General features: G+C 39.0%; 2 protein-coding genes across 8 annotated transcripts in view; both read right to left on the bottom strand.

Annotated features, from left to right (window-relative positions):
- TAF15 (TATA-box binding protein associated factor 15) overlaps positions 1 to 23,091 on the bottom strand; it is a 345,012-nt gene that overhangs the window by 158,262 nt on the left and 163,659 nt on the right. The gene's annotated exons all lie outside the window — the stretch shown is intronic.
- AP2B1 (adaptor related protein complex 2 subunit beta 1) overlaps positions 1 to 23,091 on the bottom strand; it is a 139,095-nt gene that overhangs the window by 36,760 nt on the left and 79,244 nt on the right. For 6 of the 7 annotated variants that reach the window (XM_050764901.1, XM_050764902.1, XM_050764900.1 and 3 more), the window contains exons 15-18: positions 19,545 to 19,586; positions 18,538 to 18,684; positions 16,106 to 16,251; positions 7,586 to 7,715 (exon numbers count right to left, since the gene is read on the bottom strand). In XM_050764901.1, coding sequence (XP_050620858.1) covers positions 7,586 to 7,715; positions 16,106 to 16,251; positions 18,538 to 18,684; positions 19,545 to 19,586 — 465 coding nt within the window. The remainder of the gene's footprint in view (positions 1 to 7,585; positions 7,716 to 16,105; positions 16,252 to 18,537; positions 18,685 to 19,544; positions 19,587 to 23,091) is intronic. The other variant, XM_050764907.1, reaches the window with a different exon arrangement.

Here is a 23,091-nt window from a genome sequence, read left to right as displayed (position 1 = left end):
CTTAAAGATAACTTTTGAAAGAACTGAGCCAGCCCAGAGAGGAAAATTCAGCAAAACTTCAAATCGAAATCCTAGAATTAAGAAGTACAATATCTGAAATGAAAATGCTCTGGATTAGTTTAACAGAAGGTTGTTGCCTATAGAAGAAAGAAGCAGCGTACTTGAAGACAGATCAATTGGAATTATCCAATCTGAAGAACAGAGAGAAAAAAAGATTAAATTTAAAAAAAGCAGCCTCGGTGATCTAAGGGATGACATTAAGTGGTCTAACACATATGTAACTGGAGTTCTAGAATGAGAGAAGAGACATAATGAGGTAGAAAAAAAATCTGAAGAATGACCAAACATTTCCAAAATTGGGGAAAACTATCAACTTGCAGATCCAAGCTCAGTGAGCTCCAAGCCAGAGAAATACAAGAAAAACACCTACATACATAATAGTCAAACTGCTGAAAACCAAAGGTAAACGAAATACGGAAGAGGAGGCTACAGATTGGCACTGCCAACAGAACTTTCTAAAGTAAGGTAAATGTTCTACTCCTGCACTACTGTCCCATCTAGTAACCATTAGCCACACATGTATTTGAAATGTGGCTGATGCAATGATGAAACTGAATTTGTTTGATTTAATTTCAATTTACATAGCCACATGTGGCTAGTGGCTATCATATTAAACAGTGTAGCTAAAGAGACTTAAGAGCCTTAAGAGCTATCAACCCACCATAATATGTGCACTTTACTGATTCAAACACAAAGTAATAATAAAACAAAAAAAATTACAATAAAATCTGAACATTGATTTGATATGTGATATTAAGGAATTCTTGCTAATATTTTAAGTTGTGAGAATAGTTATCGTAGTTAAATTTTTTAAAAGAAACCCATTTTAAAGATACACACCGAGCTACGCATGGTAGCTCATGTCTGTAATCCCACAAGAGAGGATCACCCAACGTCAGGAATCCAAGACCAGCCTGGTTAACATGGTGAAACCCTGTCTCTACTAAAAATACAAAAATTAGCCAGGTATGGTGGCATGTGCCTGTAATCCCAGCTACTCGGGAGGCCGAGGCAAGAGAATCACTTGAATTCGGGAGGCGGAGGTTGCAGTGAGCTGAGATCATACCACTGGGCAGCACAGCGAGACTCCATCTCAAACAAACAAGCAAACAAACAAACAAAAAAAACAAGAGCTACTGAAATATTTACAGATTAAGTGATATAAATTTCTGGGATTTGCTTCAAAAGAATAGAGTAGGGTTGTGGGAAGGGGTATAAATGATATTAACCGTGGATAATTATTGAAGCTGGATGATGGGTACACAGGGACTCATTATACTATTCTGCTTATTTCTGTAATGTTAAAAATATTTCATAAAAAAGTTTTTTTTTTTTTTCTTTTTGAGATAAAGGCTCACGGCTCGTTCTGTCACACAGGCTGGAGTGCAGTGGCGTGATCTCAACTCACTGCAACCTCTGCCTCCCTGGCTCAAGCAATTCTCCTGCTTCAGCTTCCCGAGTAGATGGGACTATAGGCGTGTGCCACCATGCCTGGCTAATTTTTGTATTCTTAGTAGAGATGGGGTTTCGTCATGTTGGCCAGGTTGGTCTTGGACTCCTGGCCTTAAGTGATCGCCCTCCTTGGCCTCCCAAAGTGCTGGAGTTACACGTGTGAGCTACTGTGCATGTCCCCATAAACAAGGTTTTAAAAAGTAGAGCAAAAGGAAACAGGGATGGAAAACAGAGTCAGTCCAGGAGAATCAATATCCAAATAGCAACACTTCTGATAAGAAATAGAGAAAATGAAGGGGAGAGCATCAGCAAAGAAGTTAAAGAAAAATTCCTTGACTTGAAGGACATGAGTTTCCAGTTTTAAAGAACCCAATGAGTACCCAGCATGATGGGTGAAAAGACAGTCAGAGTCACAATGAGGCATATCATTGTGAAATGTGAAACACTGAGGACAAAGTACAAGCTTTCCTTGAGAAAAAAACAGGGCAAAGGCAAGGATCAAGAATTAGAACGGCTTTCTGATTAGGAGGAAAATGATTTCTAACCTAGAATTTTATACACCAGCTGTCAAACAAGTATGAAGACAGACTAAAAGAGACATTTAAAAACGTGTAAAGGCTCAAATCTATGGAATAGTCTACATACCTATTCTCAGGAATCCACTGGAAAATGTGTTTCATCAAAAGAAGGAGTAAACCAAGAAAAGGACACTGTAATAGGAGACCCTGAGTATGAGAGAGCTGATGACGGGAATGAATCCCCAGGGTTAAGATGAAAGGAGGTCCCAGGAAGATAGCTATGTTCCAGGCATTCAAGTAAATCATTCTAGAAGAGACTTTAAGAGAGGGAAACTGATAGTATACTTTGAAGGGTCTGATCTCAATGGAATTTGGGATTAAATTATAGTTAAAAACACCAACAGAAACGAGTATTAACTCCAATTATCTACAAAAAGCTTTGCTGAGGAAAAATCACTTTAATACATGGCTCAGCTTCAAAGAGTATATATAGTCATAATAATGTAAACACTGGGCAGGGTGTGGTGGCTCATACCTGTAATTCCAGCACTTTAGGAAGCTGAGGCAGGAGAATCACTTGAGCCCAGGAATTTCAGACCAGCCTGGGCAACATAGTGAGACCCCATCTCTACATAAAAATAAAAAATCAGCCAGGTGTGGTGGCACACACCTGTAGTCCCAGCTACTTGAGATCCTCCTAAGGCAGGAGGATCGCTTGAGCCTAGGAGTTTCAGGCTGCAATGAGCCATGATTGTACTACTGCCCTTCAGCCCGGGTGACCAAGCAAGATTTTATCTCTAAAAAAAAAAAAGAAAAAAAAATTGATGTAAACATTGAACACTGATTTAAGTAAATTTTAAGATAGTTCTATCAGAAAATATGGGAACATGAAAAGTATGCAGATGATGGCAGTGAGTGGAGAGATGTACAGGAATACCTACAACAGAAAAATCCAGCTGGGTGTGGTGGCTCGCACCTGTAATCCCAGCGCTTTGGGAGGTCAAGATGGGAGGATTGCTTGACCCCAGGAATTTGAGACCAGGCTAGGAAACATGGAAAGACCCTGTCTCTACAAAAAATTTAAAAATACACACTTTGGGAGGCTGAGACAGGCAGATCACGAGGTCAGGAGATCGAGACCATCCTGGCTAACACGGTGAAACTCCGTCTCTACTAAAAAAAAAAAAAAACAAACAACAACAACAAAAAAACTAGCCGGGCGAGGTGGCAGGCGCCTGTAGTCCCAGCAACTTGGGAGGCTGAGGCAGGAGAATGGTGTAAATCCGGGAGGCAGAGCTTGCAGTGAGCTGAGATCCAGCCACTGCACTCCAGCCCGGGCGACAGAGCGAGACTCCAGCTCAAAAAAAAAAAAAAAAAAAAAAATATATATATATATATACACACACAAATATATATATATATATATAAGCTGTGTGTGGTGGTGTGCTCCTGTGGTCCCAGCTATTCGGGAGGCTGAGGTGGGAGGATTGCTTGAGCCCAGGAGGTGAAGGCTACAGTGAGCCATGACTGCACAATCAGCCTGGGTGACAGAGTGAGACCCTATCTTAAAAAAATAAAAATAAAGAAAAATCCAGGAGTCCCAATATGAGCATGTTACTTAGGTAATTATTGAAAGAATCAAAAGAGGTGAACGAAATTGGCTTTGTGGAAGGAGATATTGGAGTCTTGTTAGGGAGAAAAGTCTGGGGACTGGGTTTTTCTTAAATAACTGTAGAATTAGTTGGCTCTTTAAACTGTGCCTTTATCATCCTGAAAACTTGAAAGAATGATGCTATCAATGTTCTCCTAAGAGTTTATGGCCCTGTGAAAACAGAGGCCAAGCAGCTGTGGGAACTCTGCAGCATCTACATAAAGACCATAAGCATGACCCTGGAGATGAACACATGTTAAATCATAATTCCACTGTCTCCTTACAGACACTGATTTGAAAAAGCAGTCACTTGCCAGGTGTCAAGTTTGAAGAAGTTCATTGGGAAAATGTTTCTAAGCACAACTAACACATGAAATGAGAAACAGGGACGTCAGAGTCAGAGAAAACTCATTTAAAGGAAATACATTTAGACACTTACTAAGGTTTTTGCTTTATTTAAGCAGAGAGAATCAATTCTCTTTTTAAAGGAATATAATTATGTGATATAAATAAACTCAAGAAAGGCTCCCAGTAGGAGCAAGCTTAACTTTACTTTGTATAATGTTCATAAGTTGATTCACAAAAGCTTTTACAGTCAATGTCAGTATAGCAGAAAAATTCTTCCAGGTTCAAATCTCTACTAGGTATTTAATTCCTATATTTAAGGCATAATGTATTTTACATTAAGAATGAATGGGCAGGGCATGGTGGCTCACGCCTGTAATCACAGCACTTTGGGAGGCCCGAGGCGGGTGGATCACTTGAGGTCAGGAGTTCAAAACCAGCCTGGCTAACATGGCGAAACCCGTCTCTACTAAAAATACAAAAATTAGCTGGGTGTGGTGGTGTGCGCCTGTAATCCCAGCTACTCAGAGGCTGAGGCAGGAGAATCGCTTGAAACTGGGAGGCAGAGGTTGCAGTGAGCCAAAATTGCGCCATTGTATTCGAGCCTGGGTGACAAGAGTGAAACTCTGTCTCAAAGGAAAAAAAAAGAATGAATGGTATCTTTTTAACTTTTAAATAGTGTTTCAAATAGTCTATAAGCCAATAAGTAGTAATGAGTGTTTTGATGAAAAGATTTTATAATAAGTTTTATACTACAGTTCTGGCAGCTGGGCTTGATTTAATTGTTCTACACATTGATATTAAATTAGCCAAAACAGCTAAAACCCACATGGAATTCAAAATTTCATTTCCTCAATCCCCAACATTTTTTTCCCCTGATTTTATGCTCTGTAGTACTAGAAAAATACTAATTTTCCCACATGAGCTCTTGAATGTAAACATTATACAAATATATATAAAAGCTAGATTAATCTTTATCTGGCTTTATCTGGATCTATATAGTTTAACCTTGTTGGAATGACGTTTTGATTTTCTTCTTGTTCATATGGGGAAAAAGGCAGAATGGAAGCTGAAATCTAAAGTACCCTACATATCCCTAAGCTAGCCATTAGTTTCAACTCTCACAAGCATACACTAAGTAGAGCTGCTCACAGGGGGAAAAAGTTTTTCTCTTTTCAAGTTTTGTTTATCATCTCCATTGGGAAATGCCAATTAATGAGAAAATAGCCACAATTATGACATCCCCAAGAGAAGAGAATCCAAGGGGGAAACTTGAAAAATCAGTAGTTAACTATAGATGGAAAAATTTAAAGGTTGCTTCTTATAATATCAGATTTATGAAAATTAAAACTTACTAGTTCTAATATCATATCAATACTTTTAAGGACAGGGTTGGCCTAAGATTCAACTTCTCTTGTGAGGATTCCTATTCAGGAGTTAGTCAAACGGAAATGCCAAGAGGAAAGTAAACTGACATTCATTAATTTGTTTACTGTTTCTTTTCTTCTTTTCATTTTAAGAGCAGAAAATTTGCCCTGGTTTCTGTGACCCAAATTCTCTTTCCTACTCATGAGGTAAAGCATTCTTGCGTGCATGCTGACTGTCCTCAAATATTAGGCTTGAGGCTCTGTGGCCAATGGGAGGTTAGATTTCAATGAAAAGGGAACAGATGTAGATTTGGGTTAAGTTTCTTCAGGATCCTGTGCTGGAAAAGCCCCTTAGCACATTACTGTCATCATAGTAACAGCCAATTCCATCTGCATAGTAATCCTTGCTTTATTCTTCTTGTCTGAGCCAAGTTATATTGTGACTCACTCGTCTACCCTCTCAATCGTTACTCCCTTTGCTGAAAAAAAGGCAGTCAACTACTGTGGCAACAAGGTAGTTAGTGAACTGGCAAACAGGCCTGTTGTGCTGGTATTTAAATGACTGAAGAATGTTTAGTTTTAACTCCAAGATACTTTACTCTTGATGTCTCACCATCAGTACTAGTATCTTACACTGGTATTTCTAGAAGATTAAACAATGGGATCCCACCTGTCTTGACTGGAAAGTGGAAAGCTGACATTTTTCTTTCATCATTTTAAATATATTTCATAGTCTCATTCAGACTGTTCTATCTTAAGTTCTTAGTGGGGGTGGGGACAGTACCAGTCCTCCTCTTTGCAATGTCTTTTGACTATCCTTCACAGTGCATCTTTCTCTCTCTCTCCTGTTAAAGTGTGAGCTCACTTTCAGTAGAGATTTTCTTTTCAGTTGGGGGTATTGAAGCCCCTAAATTTTACAACTGTTGTTAAAGGGCTACTTGGTATTTGCTTCTGACAGGACTCTAGGTTTCACCAGTCCTGGGCCAATTTTACATTAATGTATTGATTTGGAGGTTACTACATCTACGTAAGTAGTGTAAATTTGGACTATATAACTCATCTATGGTATTGATTGGGCCTTGAATTTCTCATAAGGGGCTATACCCAGAACCCAGCTCAGAACTTTCCTGTCATTTTTGGGGGATGGCGAAAACATTTTCCTAGTTCTCCTTTCTTTGAGGGAGCTGCCCTTCCAGGGTCTCTGCTTTATGCAGGGATCGATTACAGTTCCCCATTTCAGGGTAGCCCAAGGCTTTCTTGCTGTTCTTGTGAACATTAAAACCATAACCGCTAGCAACCTCCAGGGTTGCTACAGCTCTGACTTATGAGCTTACTGCTCTGCCTTCATGCTGCCTGAAGCCCAGAAGGTTTATATTTCAAAGGAAACTTCAAGGTAGGTGAAAACTGAATGAAATTCTAAGCTGATACCCAAGCATTCTAAAAAATTCAACATTTTCAAGATAAAGAGGCTCTTGTATACCAGATAAAATTCCTCTAAGATGCTGTTATACTTATCATAGATACATGCTAATGGGGTCTTGTGGTCCAGTGTTCAATGATAACCTCCATATAAATCTCTTCTTATATGAATGACGTTCAAATTTTGCTGTAAAAGTCTTAAGGAAAAAAGGTGTACAAATAAGAAGAAAAAAGTTTCTAAATGTTTGTTGAGTAAAAGAATGAACCTATATGTCACGCATGACTTTTGTTTTTCTTAACAACAAAACATAAAACTCTCGTCCACAAAGATTTATCTCAAATCCTATTCCATGACTAACTCAAACCTAAGGAAGAAAGAGGGACTTTTTTACACGTAAATGAAAAATTGGGCTGGGCACAGTGGCCCACGCCTATAATCCCAGCACTTCGGGAGGCCCATGTGGGCAGATTACTTGAGGTCAGGAGTTCGAGACCAGCCTGGCCAACATGGTGAAACCCCATCTCTAGTAAAAATACAGAAATTAGCCAGGTGTGGTGGCTTGGGCCTGTAATCCTAGCGACTTGGGAGGCTGAGGCAGGAGCATCGCTTGAACACAGGCGGCGAAGACTGCAGTGAGCCGAGATCGTGCCACTGCACTCCAGCCTGGGCAGCAGCGCGAGATTCTGTCTTTAAAAAAAAAAAAATAATAATAATAATAATAATAATTGGTAAGATATTAACTTGTACCACCTGAGTGAAGTAAAACTCTGACCTGGAGGTTATTCAGAGGTTCCATCTTCATGACTGGGCCCAAAGTATTGAGAGGCAGGGAGACATCAATGCTCTGGTTTGGCATCAGTGGTGTATGGATGGCCAGAGGAGTGCTGGGGATGACACCAAAGCTAGAAGAGGGGATACATGAATCACAGAGGTTAATCAAGAGGTAGGATTTAAGCTGGGTGTGGTGGCTCACGCCTGTAATCCCAGCATTTTGGGAGGCTGAAGTGGGTGGATCACCTGAGGTCAGTCAGGAGTTCAAAATCAGCCTGGCCAACATGGTGAAAGCCCGTCTCTACTAAAAATACAAAACATTAGCCAGACGTGGTAGCGGGTGCCTGTAATCCCAGCTACTTGGGAGGCTGAGGCAGGAGAATCGCTTGAACCTGGGAGGCAGAGGTTGCAGTGAACCGAGAGTGCGTCATTGTACTCCAGCCTGGGCAATAAGACCAAAACTCCATCTCAAAAAAGAAAAAAAAAAGAGGCAGGATTTTGCCATATCTTTGAGTTTTAATGGCATTTTGCTCCATTAAAAGGAAAACTTTTTTTTTTTTTTTTTTTTTTTTTTTTTGAGATAAGGTCTCATTCTGTCACCCATGCTGGAGCAAAGTGGCGTGATCTCAGCTCACCACAGCCCTCACCTTCCAGGTTTAAGTGATCCTCACACCTGAGTCCCCCAAGTAGCTGGGACTATAGGCATGCACCATCATGCCATGCTAATTTTTGTATTTTTAGTAGAGATGGGAATTCACCGTATTGGCCAGGTTGGTCTCAAACTCCTGAGCTCAAGCAATCTGGTCATCTTGGCCTCCTAAAGTGCTGGGATTACAGGCAAGGAAACAAAATTTTTAATACAATTAAATAAAAGGGGTAGCAGGAATCAAAGTGCTCAATTCCAATTTGCTGTAACATTGGTTACATCATAACTTCTGTTTTCCATTAAATGGATTGGAGGAAGAAAATATCCATAAATGCAGAACTGCTTTGCTAGTGCTAAGACTCTGAAAGTTTCTTCTCTTTAAAATGTCACTAAAGGGACAGGTTTGATAATACATTTTTAATAAGTCTTTCCTTAGATAATTCTTCGGAGAAAGAAGAATTTCTTTCTCCTGAGGCCAGGTGTGGTGGCTCACGCCTATAATCCCAGCACTTTGGGAGGCTGAGGCAGGAGGGTCACTTAATACAATGAGACCCTGTCTTTACTGCCCACCCTTCACCAAAAAAAAGTAATAAAAGAAAACAAATTAGCTAGGCATGGTGGCACATGCCTGTAGTCCTAGCTATTCTGGGGGCTGAGGGAGGAGAATCGCTTGCTTGATCCTGGGCATTAGAGGTTGCAGTGAATTGTGACTGCATCACTGCAGTCCAGCCTAGATGACAGAGCGAGACCCTGTCTTTAAAAAAACAAAACCAAAAAAACCCCAAAACCAATTTCTACTCTGTAAAGAGAAGTACAATAAATTATTTTACAGGCCTGATAACCTGCCTGATAAGTCCAGAGGATTATTTACTGGTAATTCTCACTTTCCCTTTTTTTTTCACTTACACAGGACACAATCACTGGGAAAGAGCTAGTCTAAATGGAATTGACTGGCTTATAAATTCCAAATAGTTAGGGTAAGTTGTGGAGCCAAACATGGCCACTTTCTAAGCTTCAGGCAGGCAATGTATAGCCACCAGTTTTCTCCAGGAAAACTTGTTTAATAATACAAGAATGGTAAAGAGATGGGAAACTCAGCCTGAATCTGAAGTTAAATAGAAAACAAATACATGTGTGGGAAGACAGATGGTCTGAGAAGCATAAGGATAAAATTTTATAGGCTAGGGCTGGGGACAGTGGCTCACAATTGTAATCCCAGCACTTTGGGAGGTGGCAGTGGGTAGATCACTTAAGGCCAGGAGATCGAGACCAGGCTGGCCAACATGGTGAAACCACATTTCTACTAAAAATACCACAAAAATTAGCTGGGTAGTAGGCACCTGTAATCCTAGCTACTCAGGAGGCTGAGGCAGGAGAATCGCTTGAACCTGTGAGGTGGAGGTTGCAGCGAGCCAAGATTGTGCCACTGCACTCCAGCCTGGGCGACAGAGCGAGACTCTGTCTTAAAAAAAAAGAAAAAAAGAAAAAAATTATAGGCTAGGCATGGTAGCTCACGCCTGTAATCCCAACACTTTGGGAGACCCAGGCCAGGCGGGCGGATCACTTGAGCCCAGCAATTCAAGACCAGCTTGGGCAACATAGAGAAACCCTGTCTCCGGAAAAAAATTACAAATATTGGCCAGTGTGGTGGTGTGTTCCTGTGGTCCCAGTTACTCAGGAGGCTGAGGTGGTAAGATCGCTTGAGTCCAGGAGGTTGAGAACTCAGAAGGTTGAAGTTGCAGTGAGCCTCAACTGCACCATGCACTCCAGCCTGGGCAAAAGAGCAAGACCCTGTTTCGAGTAGGGAAAAAAAAGAAGAAAACAAAATTTTATAAAGATGGAGCAGAAAGAAAAAAGTGGGCCTAGAAGATAACAAACAAAATGATACAAATTTATATTGAATTTATATTCTAAATAGCCTCAGGATGGAAGATGGAACTATGACGTTTATAAAATTAACTAAAGAGTTTATACAAGCTGGTGCAGTGGCTCACAACTGTAATCTCAGCACTTTGGGAGGCCGAGGCGGGTGGATCACCTGAGGTCAGGAGTTCGAGACCAGCCTGGCCAATATGGTGAAACCCTATCTCTACCAAAAAATACAAAAAAAAAATTAGTCAGGCATGGTGGTGGGTGCCTGTAATCCCAGCTACTCGGAACCTGGGAGGCGGAGGGTGCAGTGAGCCAAGATCACGCCACTGTACTCCAGCCTGGGCAACAAGAGCGAAACTGTCTCAAAAAAAATAAAAATAAAAATAAAAATAGAAAAAGAGTTTACACAGATACTCTTTCAAGAGTTAGAGTGGCTAAAGAAATATTTTCTTTTTCCTAAACTACACCTTAAGAGTACCAAATTGTAATAATGAAATCATCTTGAGAATTCATATCACTCATTTAGGGATAATAGTTATAAGGCAAAAAACCATTTTATTCTTTTTATTTTGCTCTCACAGTCATCAAAACTCTGTCATTAAGTTAATATTGGGAAACATGGCAGCAGCATAGTTCCAAATCTTCCAAGTGCTCACCTGAGAAATGAAATAGAGGAAACAAAGAGGGAGAAAAAAGTCCCTATAAAGCTGTAATTTCACCTTCTCCAAAACTACTAGTTAAAGAAAGCCCACAGAACTGGTGAGATGCTCTGGTGATACAGTAGGAAAGCACAAGGAGTTCAGAGGAAATCAGCAGTAGTAGCAGGTCTCAGAGACTGACCACAAATATCCATTCTCAGAAGAGAGCCCCATTCCCAGAATAGACCAAGATCAAACAGGAGCAACATATGAATACGGTTGGAGAAAAAAAAAAGGTAGCAAGTTCCTTTCTACCAAGGGAGCCCTGGAGAGGAAAGAGCTCAAGAAGCACCACCTTCTAAAGAGGAAACAAACACCTTGGAAGACAGGGCTTGAAGGCAAAGATCAGCCCTCTAGAACCAAGTTAGATTCAGAGAGGCTAAGAAGCTGTGGCTACACCAGAACAAAGAAGGAAACGTTCTTGAGGAGTAAAGTCTAAAAAACTACCCTGCCTATCTTCCTTTTCTATAGAAATCTACTAATAGCTACTCCTGCAAATTGCAACTCATTCAAATATGAGTATCAAAATGGTAAAAAACACAGCAACTATTCAAAGCCCTAGTATAAAAAAGTGGAAAGACAGCAGTACAACTTCCTTAATGACAAAAAAAAATACTTGAAAAAACAAAACAAACAAACAAACAAAAAACAGTGCTAGCTACCAAGGAAGACACACAACAGTAAAAAAAAAAAAAAAACACATCTGGGGAAGGGATGACCAGATAATGTAAAGTGAGGGACAGACAACAGGAAAAGGTAAAGGGAGCCAATCTAACTCAGGAAAGAAATAATAAAACAAGTAAATCATGTCAGAAATGAAGACTATATATATCATGAACACAGATGTAAAAAAATTTTTGCCAATGAACTCCATCAATACAGAAAAAAAGACAACACATCCTAACCAAGTAGGATTTATCCCAGGAATGCAAGGTTGGTTTAACATTTGAAAAATCAACTGATGTAATCCATTATATTAATGGACTAAAAAAGTTCACATAATCATTTTAGTAAATGCAGAAGAGGCATCTGGCGAAATTTAATACCCATTCATAATAAATCTCAGAAAACCAGGAACAGAATGAAACTTCCTCAAGCTCCACAAAAAAACCTATGGCTAACGTTACACTTAATGATGACAGACTGAATGCTTCTCCCATGAATTAGAACACTTTTCTTACCACTCCCACCCAACATTTACTGGAGGTTCTGTTAGTACAATCAGGCAAGAAGGAAAAATAAAAGGCATAAGATTGAATAGGAAAAGATAAAACTGTCTCTTTTTATAAATAACATGATTTATTTATGTGGAAAACTATAAGGAATTTACAAAAAGGCTACTAGAAAGAAAAAGTAAGTTTAACAAAGTTGCAGGAGACAAGCTCAATATATAAAAATCAATTATATTTCTATATACTAGCAACAATAAAAAATTAAAATTAAAAATACTATTTACTGCTGGGCCCAGTGGCTCACACCTGTAATCCCAGCACTTTGGGAGGCCAAGGGCAGGCAGATCACCTGAGGTCAGGAGTTCAAGATCAGCCCGGCCAATATGGTGAAACCCTGTCTCTACTAAATATACAAAAATTAGCTGGGCATGGTGACGGGTGCCTCTAATCCCAGCTACTCAGGAGGCTGAGGCTGGAGAACTGCTTGAACCCAGGAGGCAGAGGTTACAGTGGGCAGAGATTATGCCATTGCATTCCAGCCTGAGTGACAAGAGAAAAACTCTGTCTCAAAAAAAAAAAAAACAACTATTTACTATAACATCAAAAATCTGAAATACTTAAATCTGACAAAAGGTGTGTAAGATTTGTGTATAAAAAATTATAAAACATTGCAAAGAGAAATTAAAGACCTAAACAGAGATATACTATGCTAATGGATTAGAAGACTCAATACTGCTTAGATGTCAATTCTCCCCCAAATTGATCTACATATTCACTGCAATTCCAATAAAAATCTCAGCATTTTTTTTTTGGAGAAACTGACAAGCTGATTCTAAAATTTACAGGGAAATGTAGAAGACCAAGAACACCTAAAACAAGTTTTGAAAAGAAACAAAGTTGCAGGACGTATGCCATCTGATTTCAAGACCTATTATGGAAAAAATTTTTACATTGACTCTTGATTTACAACATACTTAAAAATGATCTCAAAGTGAATTTTAAAACTAAATGTAGGAATAAAAACTGTAAGGCTTATATTTAAAAACATGCCAAAAAAATCTTTGTAACCATAGGGTTAAGCAAAGATTTCTTAGAACACAAAAAGCATAAGCCATAAAAAGAAAAAAAACAGATGAACCTGACTTTATTGAAAACTTTCAACTGGGTGCAATGGCTCATGCCTGTATTTCCTGTACCTTGGGAGGCCAAGGCAGGATGACTACTTGAGCCCAGGCCATTGAGACCAACCGGGGCAACACAGTGGGACCCCATCTCTACAAAAAAAAAAAAAAATTAGCTGGGTGTGGTAGTGCACAGGTGTAGTCCTAGCTACTCAGGAGGCTGAGGTGGGAGAATCACTTAAGCCCAGGAGTTCGAAGCAATAGTAGGCCTTGATTGTGCCACTGCACTCTAGCCTGGATGACAGAGCCAGGCTCTGTCTCAAACAAACAAACAAACAAAAACACCCTTTTGTTTTTTTGAAGAATTATTAAGAAAAGGCAAGCCATGGACTGTGAAAAAATATTTGCAACAAAGGATTTGTATCCAGAATATACAAAGAACTTTAACAACTCAGTAAGACAATCTTCTCTCTCTCCCAAAAAACAACAAAAAGTAAAGATTTGAGCAGATACTTAAGATATAAAAATGACCAATATGCTTATTTAAAAAAAATGCTTAAAATTAGTAGTCATTAGGGAAATGCAAATTAAAATGAGACACTACTACACAGCGACAAGAATGGCTAAAATTGGTGAGGATGTGGAACAGCTGGAATTCTCAAACTTACCATATAACCTAGCAATAACATTCCTAGTTATTTACCAAGGAAAATCAAAAACATATGTCCAACCAAAGATGTGTACACAAATGTTCATGGCAACTTTATCATAAAGATGAAACTGAAAACAACCAAACTCCCCCAACTTGTGAGCACGTCAACAAACTGTATATTCATCAATGGAGTATTATTTAACAACAAAAGGGAAATCAACTGCTGATATACGTATTTCAAAAGCATGATGCTAATCGAAAGAAACCACACAAGATTCCATATTATGTAATTTCATTTATAAAAAAATTATAGAAAAGGTACAATTATAGTGACAAAAAGATTGACTTACAAAGACCAAGGAAACAGACACCATAGTGAACATGGTAAGAAACAGAATAGAAATGAGAAAAAGCAAAAAAAACCAAAAACCAAAAAACAAAAAAAACTACAAGAGAAACAGGATTTGCAATCACCACCAATTATGAAGTCTTTCTACCAGAATATGAGCCTAAATCTGATAAATCTATAATCTGCCTCCAATTTACAAGCAGAATCAGCAAGATTTGAGATTGTGGGAAACTCCACACATAAAAGACTTAATTTCTTCTACAGATAAATTTTAAGGAACAAAACAGAGAGGGAGGAGGAGATAAATTTTAAGGAACAAAACAGAGAAGGAGGAGGAACCTATAGATTTAAAGGGACTTAAGGCACTTATCAACTAATTGCAATGTATGGGACCTTACTGGGACCCTGTTCAGACAAAGCAAACAGTACAAAAACATTAGACTACTGTGAAAATCTGACACTAATTGGATATTTGCTGATATACAAGAATTTGATGTTTTTTTTAACGATTAGAGAGAAAACAGTATATAAAAATAAAAAAGAGTCAATAAATGAATAATTGAAAACCCCAAAGAAGAAAAACAAAAACAAAACAATGGAACAGAACGAAAGAGGTTGCAGTGAGCTGCCGAGATTGCTCTACTGCACTCCAGCCTGGGCAACGGAGTGAGACTCCATCTCCAAAAAAAAAAAAGGGGGGGCAAAAAAAGGCTAGAGATGAATGCAGACTCTGCATCTGCAGATTTCCTTTATTACAACAACAGATTCCACCAACAGCCTTGGCCTATTTATTTACTTATTTTCCCAACAGCCTTGACCTTTAACAAGGCCAGCTCCTCAAAAGTGGCTGGAAATATTGGTAGTCTTGACAGAAAGAAACACAGACTTTCCAGATAGTTAAATGATTTTTAACATGCCAAGCTCTCAAATCAGAGTACAAAATTGTTTCCAAATGATGAGAAATAAATCAGACAGTCACTGATGCAAATTGTTATTGACAAACTTTATTAAATCTGCTTTAAGGGTCCAATTACTACTTTTTATATGCAGGGTTAAATATCCTGTATTTACAAATGAATGGACATGCCATTAAGGTCTAACAGCCAGTTTCCTGTACCATAAAACTGAATAAAAACCACTGATGTTTCAAAAAGAATAAGGCATTAACATTTTACTTCTTCATGCTCTCTTCCTTATTAAGGCAGAGAATTGATTGCTAAAAGGAGGTTGTCAAGGTTTATGTGATTATTTGGTCAGCATATACACTTCCCTATTTCTTACATCAACCAAATATGCTAACTTTTCCCACCAAAATGTGAACTTTCAGTCAGAAGCTTTGTTTGATTCACTACTCTACCCCTAGTACCTAGAAATGTCTGACTCATACTAATGCTAAACAATGATTTGTTGAATAAATGGATTTCAGTTAAAAATTTGTCAAAAATGTTCTAATCCTAGAATCCAAGACAGTAAATTAAGTTCTGGTTTCTTCATCGCATTTGGATGAATTTCCCAACAAACTCCCTAGCGCCTCCAGAGTTGAAGCTGATAACTGAAAAGACGTGCAAGAGCCAGGGCTCACTCTACATACAGCATCTGCCAATATGTGAGGTTTGGTGTTCTTTTTGAGATGGAGTCTCACTCTGTCGCCTGGGCTGGAGTGCACTGGCGCCATCTCGGCTCACTGCAACCTTGGCCACCCGGGTTCAAGGGATTCGCCTGCTTCAGCCTCCTCAGTAGCTGGGATTACAGATACCCGCCACCATGCTCAGCTCATTTTTGTATTTTCAGTAGAGACGGGGTTTCACCATGTTGGCCAGACTGGTCTTTTGAACCCCTGACCTCAGGTGATCCACCCACCTCGGCCTCCCAAAATGTTGAGATTACAGGCATGAGCCACTGCACCAGGACCAATATGTGAGTTTTTAACCAGTGCTAAATGGAAAGTTCTCTTGTTGGTTCTAAGGCAAACTGTTGTCTCAACGTCAAGCTAGGGACTCAGATTTCTTACCTATTCTTGTTAAACTGGATTGCAAAATCTGTCATATGCTGCAGAGCTTTATTGGTGAAGTTCATTTCCATATAGATGTGCCCTTGGCGGTGAGTAAATGTTCCTGAAATCTCCAAGCCTTTAGCCTTTACTGCAGGTAGCCAGACCTGAAACACACAATAAAGCTCAATAGAACTAGACAAGATCTTGATGCTACATATTTTTTAACAAATAAAGAACAAATTAAGATTAACAATTAAGTGAACAAATTCATTTCCTTAGGCAATTATAGTAAATTTTATACCATAAGTATCAATCCAGTGCAAAAGACTCTGGATAGAGTCTTATTTTCTGAATTTTGAGATCGTTGTCAATTATTTAAGAAGCAAATAATAATAATTTTTAAAAACCAGTCTTTAAACGACCCTGGCTTCTGCTCTATCTTTTGTTCAGCTTGGTTATTTTACTGCTTTTAAGAGTACTGCTACCAAGAGGAAAAGAAAAATTCCAATGAGTATAATGTATTTTTCTGTTAGTTTTGGTAAAATGGTTTAAAGGGAACAAACTGCATCTGCTAATGAAAATAGCGTGCCTGTAATCTTTGAAGATTTTTTTTCATCATTTCCAACCAAAGCCATTATTGGTAATTTCCTTAAAGGCATCGACCATGTCTTATATACATTTTTAACTCTTGCTACAGTTTGTGGTAAATAGTAAATACTCAGATATTGCTCATATAATCTGAATGCCTATTCTATCTATCTAAATAAATCATAACACACCCCTTGGTCCCGGAACCTGTGATACATCTGGCCTATACTATGAAAAAAAATAAAGATAAAAAAATTTAAGGCCGGGCGTAGTGGCTCATGCCTGTAATCCCAGCACTTTAGGAGGCCAAGGCAGGCGGATCACGAGGTCAGGAGATCAAGACCATCCTGGATAACAAAAATACAAAAAGAAATTAGCCGGGCGTGGTGGCGGACACCTGTAGTCCCAGCTACTGGGAAGGCTGAGGCAGGAGAATGGCATGAACCCGGGAGGCGGCGCTTGCAGTGAGCCGAGATGGCGCCACTGCACTCCAGCCTGGGCAACAGAGCGAGACTCCGTCTCAAAAAAAAAATTTTTTTAAAATCAGGAGTCATGAGCTGTTCTGACCACCTAAGACAGAATACCAAAGGATCTGTGGGTGGGGAATAATCATGGTAATATACTCAGCCACACTAAAAGAGTGGCAGGTGGTGGGGAGGACCAGGGAATAAACTAAATGTTCATTAACAGAGGAGTGATTAAATAAATTATGGTGTATCAATTCAGTAGATACATGGATTCAAAAGAATATGGCAGAGAAAAAACCAAGGTGCAAAATAGTATATTCCATTGACACAGAATGTTCAAAGGATATAAATATACAGCTATATGCATGATCTTTTTCTTTTGAAAGGACACACAAGAAAGTTAACAGTGTCTATACATGGGAAATGGGGGATGGGGGAGATAATTTTCCATCTTACATTTTCATATTATTTACATTGGTAATTTGTATACATTACTTTTATGTTAGTAAATGAGTGTATCAGATAACTAATAATTAAAAGTCTGAAGATAATATCCAATATAGTAAACCTTACAACAAAGCTACTGAGGTGTGCCAAAACACTATGGCTCAATTTTGAATATCTTCGGTTTTGCTATGTACTGTAATAACTATATACACTCAGTTATCACAGTTATGACTCCTGGAATGGACAACCGGTCTACATCTCTATAGCAGGGATCCCCCATAAGGAGTCAGATTAGTAAGCAGAGAATTCAGGAAGCAACCAGTCAAATTGGTCCTCAGAAAGGCAAGACTATATGAAGCCTGGCCTAGCCTGGATGGTGCTTTTCCCAAGGGCTTAAATGAGCTTCCTTAACTGGGAGTCTCCCCTCTTGAATTTCACTGTGAGTGACATCAAGTAAGGTTAAGACAAGACAAGAAGAGCCCCAATGACACAAACCTAAATCGGAACTCTAAAAAGGTACACTAAAATCCATGAAAACCAAATCTGAGCAGTGGCATTCTAGAATCCATATGTAATACCAATGGGGAAAAGGGAATAAGAGAAATGACATCTCTGTATTTTTTTCTCCTGCTGGTGCACTACATACCACTAGATTTTCACTAGATTGACTTCAATATTGACAAACTAGACAATATTTCTAAACATGGGAACAAAACTCAAATAATTAATATTTCTAATTTTAAGTCTAATTATAAAAAAGTTTAACAAGGATGCTAATGGTGCTTCCTACTGCTAAGTTTGAAGCCACCTTTCATCTCCTCTTAAGTCCTCCAGAACAAGGGCCCAAACCTTTGATTTATTACCAGTAGAAGTAACACAAATGTTAAAAGTGAAACCATTTGGGTCCTGTCCATTAAGAAAGTATTGCTATGTTAACTCTTTACTTACAGCCTTAGGAGCCACATATCCACCGGGTGCCATGCCTATGCCTGTGGAGAGTTCAAACAGGTCATTCAGTCCACTGCTGACAACAGCAGGTGTAGGTGAAGGAGCAAAGGTTGCAGGCACCGATGATGGGATGAAGGATTGTCCCACCTGCAGGAAAAAAAAAAGGGGGGGAGAGAGGAGATTGGGAAGAACCGATTAACAGTCCTTAAAATATTGCTACATATCTTAGTAGTTTTGATAAATCAATTAAAAAAACCATAATTACAATATTCTTAGGAGTCAAATTAGTATATTCTTCATCTTTTTAATCATGACAGTTATTTTTTCATCATTGATAAGACACACTCATTCTGTAAAAGCTTTATCAAGAGAGTACTCAGTAGGATACAGGAACACAGTGATTCAAGATTTTGTGTTTGTTTCCAATTTTAGCTTCCATGATTCTGTGCAAAAGGCCTACAGGTACCCTAAGAAAGGAGGAGTTTGTTTTTATAGAAAGAGGGAGAAGTATCCAACTTAAACAGCAGTTCCATTTCCACCTGGGTTCAGCAAAGTAGTATTTCCTTTCCCATTTTGACATAAATATCTAGTAGGAAGCTCTCCTCTGGGAGATGGACATTCACACCCCCGAAACTAACTCATTTATAAGGAGAGTCTCACTCTGAGTCCAGCTGACCCTCTCAAGTTCTTTCTAGGTGACACCAGGGAATAAGCATTCTCCAGTCAAGATGGAAGGGTCCATTTCCTTTAGCTCTTTAATATCAGAAAGACAAAGATCTCTGTAAGCACTGGAACATTAATCCTTCAAGATGTCTCTACACCACGTGGTGCATGACCCCAACAATTCCAAGTAACCCTGTACTATTTTCTACTCCCCATATACTGTTAAAGAGGTTTTGGTGTGCAATGCTAGACAGCAGCAGTGGCTGGTCGGATAATGTGTACATAGGAAACGCATCAAACGGGGGGCAGTGCTTCTCATGGTGAAAAAAACAGATGGCACTTACTGCCGGACTTCCTCCAATGCCCCCGCCAAGGTCACTGCCAAGCTGAAAGAGAGAAAGGAGAGAGAGGAGAGAGAGGTAGAGTTCATTTAGCTAAATACTAGATGCCCATATAGAATCTGTAAATTGCTCTACCAAGTTGCTGGAAATACATGCCATTCAACTTGTCTCCCAAAGCCTAAAAAAATTGTAGATTACAAAGAAATATGTATTAGGGGAACTAAGTGGTGGTAGTGATGGTGTATTAGTTTGGAGAAAACTTGGAAAGAAGATGGAGCTGGGACATCTCAGGGATATTTCAGATCCAATCTTTCCACTGGGGTACACAGGCACAAACCCAAACAAGATTTAAAGAGTATGCATATTCTAAGAAGCTCTATCCCCAAGCGGCAACAGTTTTGAATATGCTTTATTTTTTCTTTAAAAGGAAACTTATAGTGGGGGGCGGACGGAGGGGGTGGGGAGGTGTTGGAAAAGAAAAAGCCAAAAAACAAAACAATTAATGTGTTTTAATTTACAAAACCTGCTGCCCCACTGAAAAAGTAAGAGCCAAATTAGTATTGAGCTGCAATTTCAAGCTGCAAAAATTATAGATGGAACAAAAGTGATTTTTAGAGTTTGGAATGTTCCTAAAAAAAGAAAATATTTGGACTGTCTATGGAGGAAGTGGGGAAGCATGCAGTGCTTCAAATCTCTTTCACAGTCAGTTCTACTAAGGAGAAATGTGATTTATTTAGAGATCATTTAAAAAGGACGTTAAGCATTAGAGAATGAGACTAACTGAATTACCTAGCTGACAAGAAAATAACTCCACATGGTCTTAGTCTTGCTTTTTTTCTCAGGATTCTGTAAGATATAATTCACTCTGAAGTCGGTCTTCCTTGACAAAAACATTAAAGAACTCAAGCTGAAAACAGGTGGCATACACGCAATGTAAAACACACATAAACACAACTAATGGAGCTGTTTCAAAAGCAAAATCTACTTTTTGCTACAGTTCCACAGTTGTTTCTTCCTAGTTCTCACTGTGCGTCTAAAACACTTCCTTGAATCATCAAATACTTTGTCTGCTTTAAACACACTCTCCTTTATAGTCATTTAGTGGTAGGAACTTGCAGATCATTGAGTTGTAACAATTATTTTGTATCTTTAAGACTGGGAAAAGAGGATTTATCTTCTCAATGAACAGAGAGTAGTAGTATATAAAATGGCATTCTCAAAAATCTAAAAATTAATCTTAAATATTAAAAAATAGTGAGGACTACAACAAAGTTTTGTTTAAACCATGACAGAAAATAACCCTGGTGGGTGCTTCATATCTGGCATTAGCAAGCATGCTCTGTTGTAAACTATAAAGCACTCCCAACCAGAGCTAACATTTCCAGAATCTGATTCCTGAAGACTACTTAATGGTTGCACAGGGGATGAAAATCACATACTTAAACAAATAAAAAGGTCATCCTTGACTGGGCGCAGTGGCTCACGCCTGTAATCCCAGCACTTTGGAAGGCCGAGGTGGGCGGATCATGAGGTCAGGAGTTGGAGACCAGCCTGGCCAACATGGTGAAACCCCCATGTCTACTAAAAATACAAAAAATTAGCTGGGTGTGGTGGTGGGTGCCTGTAATCCCAGCTACTCGGGAGGCTGAGGCAGGAGCATCACTTGAACCTGGGAGGAGGAGGTTGTGTGCTGAGATCATGCCATTGCACTTCAGCCTGGGCGACAAGAGCAAGACTCCATCTCAAAAAAAAAAAGAAAAAAGTCATCTCCAAATCAAGAATTTGAGTAACTGGAAAAGTGTGAAGGGCATAGAAAAGATATTACACATCTGTTTTCTCCCCAGTTCTATAATAGCACACATCTGCAGCATGACATCTGAAATTCCTTTTATTCAAACAAACATTTACATAACATTTACTGGATGCAAGGCATTACAAGGGATATAAAGATGCCTGGCAATTAGGGGACTACATAGGTAAGAATGAGGCTTTGCAAACTAGCCGGAGAAATAAAACATGAGTGCAAAACCATACAGAATATACTAAAGCAAAAAAGGGAAGTTCTGAAGGGAAAAACCTTCCTCTGGCTGAAAGAATGAAGCTTCAAAGAGGTGGTAGTGTGAAATTATAAAAAGCAAAAATGGGGGAAGATCATTTCTCAAATAGCATGAACAAAGGCAGAGAAAGCATGTAGAATGAAAAGGCCAATTAGACTAGAACAGAGGGTTGATATGTGTTAAAAAAAAAATACTCATACGAAATAAGTTTGCAAAGGCGGTCTTTAATTTTTAATTTCCCCTTCATAAAAACCTGGAGGTTTCTTAGACTAATATCTAAGCTTTCTAAGAATACTAATAACTATATCAATTATGTTTTAGTAGTGTGGTTTCAACCTTGGATACACAATGGAATCAACCATCTGTGTGTGGGGGTTGCAGAGAGTAGTGCTTTAAAAACTACTCGCCCCCGGAGATGGTAATTTAATTGTTCTGAAGTGTAGCCTGGGCATCAGAATTTTGAAAAGCTTCCTCAGTTGATTCTAATGTACAGCCAACGTTGAAAACACTGCCATTAGAGAACTAGTTATTTAGAATCAGACAAGATTTCATCTGCTTAGAAATGACTTTGGAACTTGTGACTAAAAAGGAAGTCAGGATTTCAGCAGAGAGGCCAGGCGCAGTGGCTCACGCCTGTAATTCCAGCACTTTGGGAGGCTAAGGCGGGTTGATCACCTGAGGTCAGGAGTTCAAGACCAGCCTGACCAATATGGTGAAACCCATCTCTATTAAAAATACAAAAATTAGCTGGGCCTGGTGACGGGAACCTGTAGTCCCAGCTACTCAGGAGGCTGAGATAAAAGAATTGCTTAAACCCGGGAGGCAGAGATTGCAGTGAGCCAAGATCACGCCATTGCACTATAGCCTGGGCGACAGAGCAAGACTCCGTCTCAAAAAAAAAAATTAAAATTAAAATTAAAATTAAAAAAAAAAAATTTGAGCAGAGAAGAAAACCCTGGAAAGGATTCTACAAAAAATGTTTCATTTGTCCTGATACTCTGAGGTGGTTTTCGACTTTCTGATGGGCTTACTCCCTCTCCCAACTTATTCTCCCCTCTTCTGGCTAGGCTTATAATCTAAGATTGAAAGAGACAGAATTCTTTATGGACCTGCTTGGCACAGAACAGCAAGAAAGAAAAACACATTGGAAAGGAAACAGCAGTTTTGCTAAATTCAATAAAAGGCATTGAGAAAAGGGATTCATGGGTAGTGTTTAGACCAAAGGAAAGAAAGCACATTCATAGCCCTTATTTTCTTATATTTCATTCTCTTTATCTTTGAATGATATATGAATATTATCTTAGCTGGAAAGGATCTGAAAGTACTGTCCCCCAGTGCTGCTTGTCAATTTTATTCAAAATCATGAAGAACTGAAAAGCAATCTTGCCATTCCTTTGTTTATGTTCAGTATATCAGATACAACTCAGCTAGAAACATGAACTCTCATCTGACACAGACAGGGTCCAAAAGATATCAGAGACACAGTCAGGGGA

Source organism: Macaca thibetana, chromosome 16, assembly GCF_024542745.1.
Source record: "Macaca thibetana thibetana isolate TM-01 chromosome 16, ASM2454274v1, whole genome shotgun sequence".
Lineage (NCBI taxonomy): Eukaryota > Metazoa > Chordata > Mammalia > Primates > Cercopithecidae > Macaca > Macaca thibetana.
The sequence above is the reverse complement of the archived record's forward strand: the minus strand, read 5'-3'. Positions and strand labels throughout refer to the sequence as shown.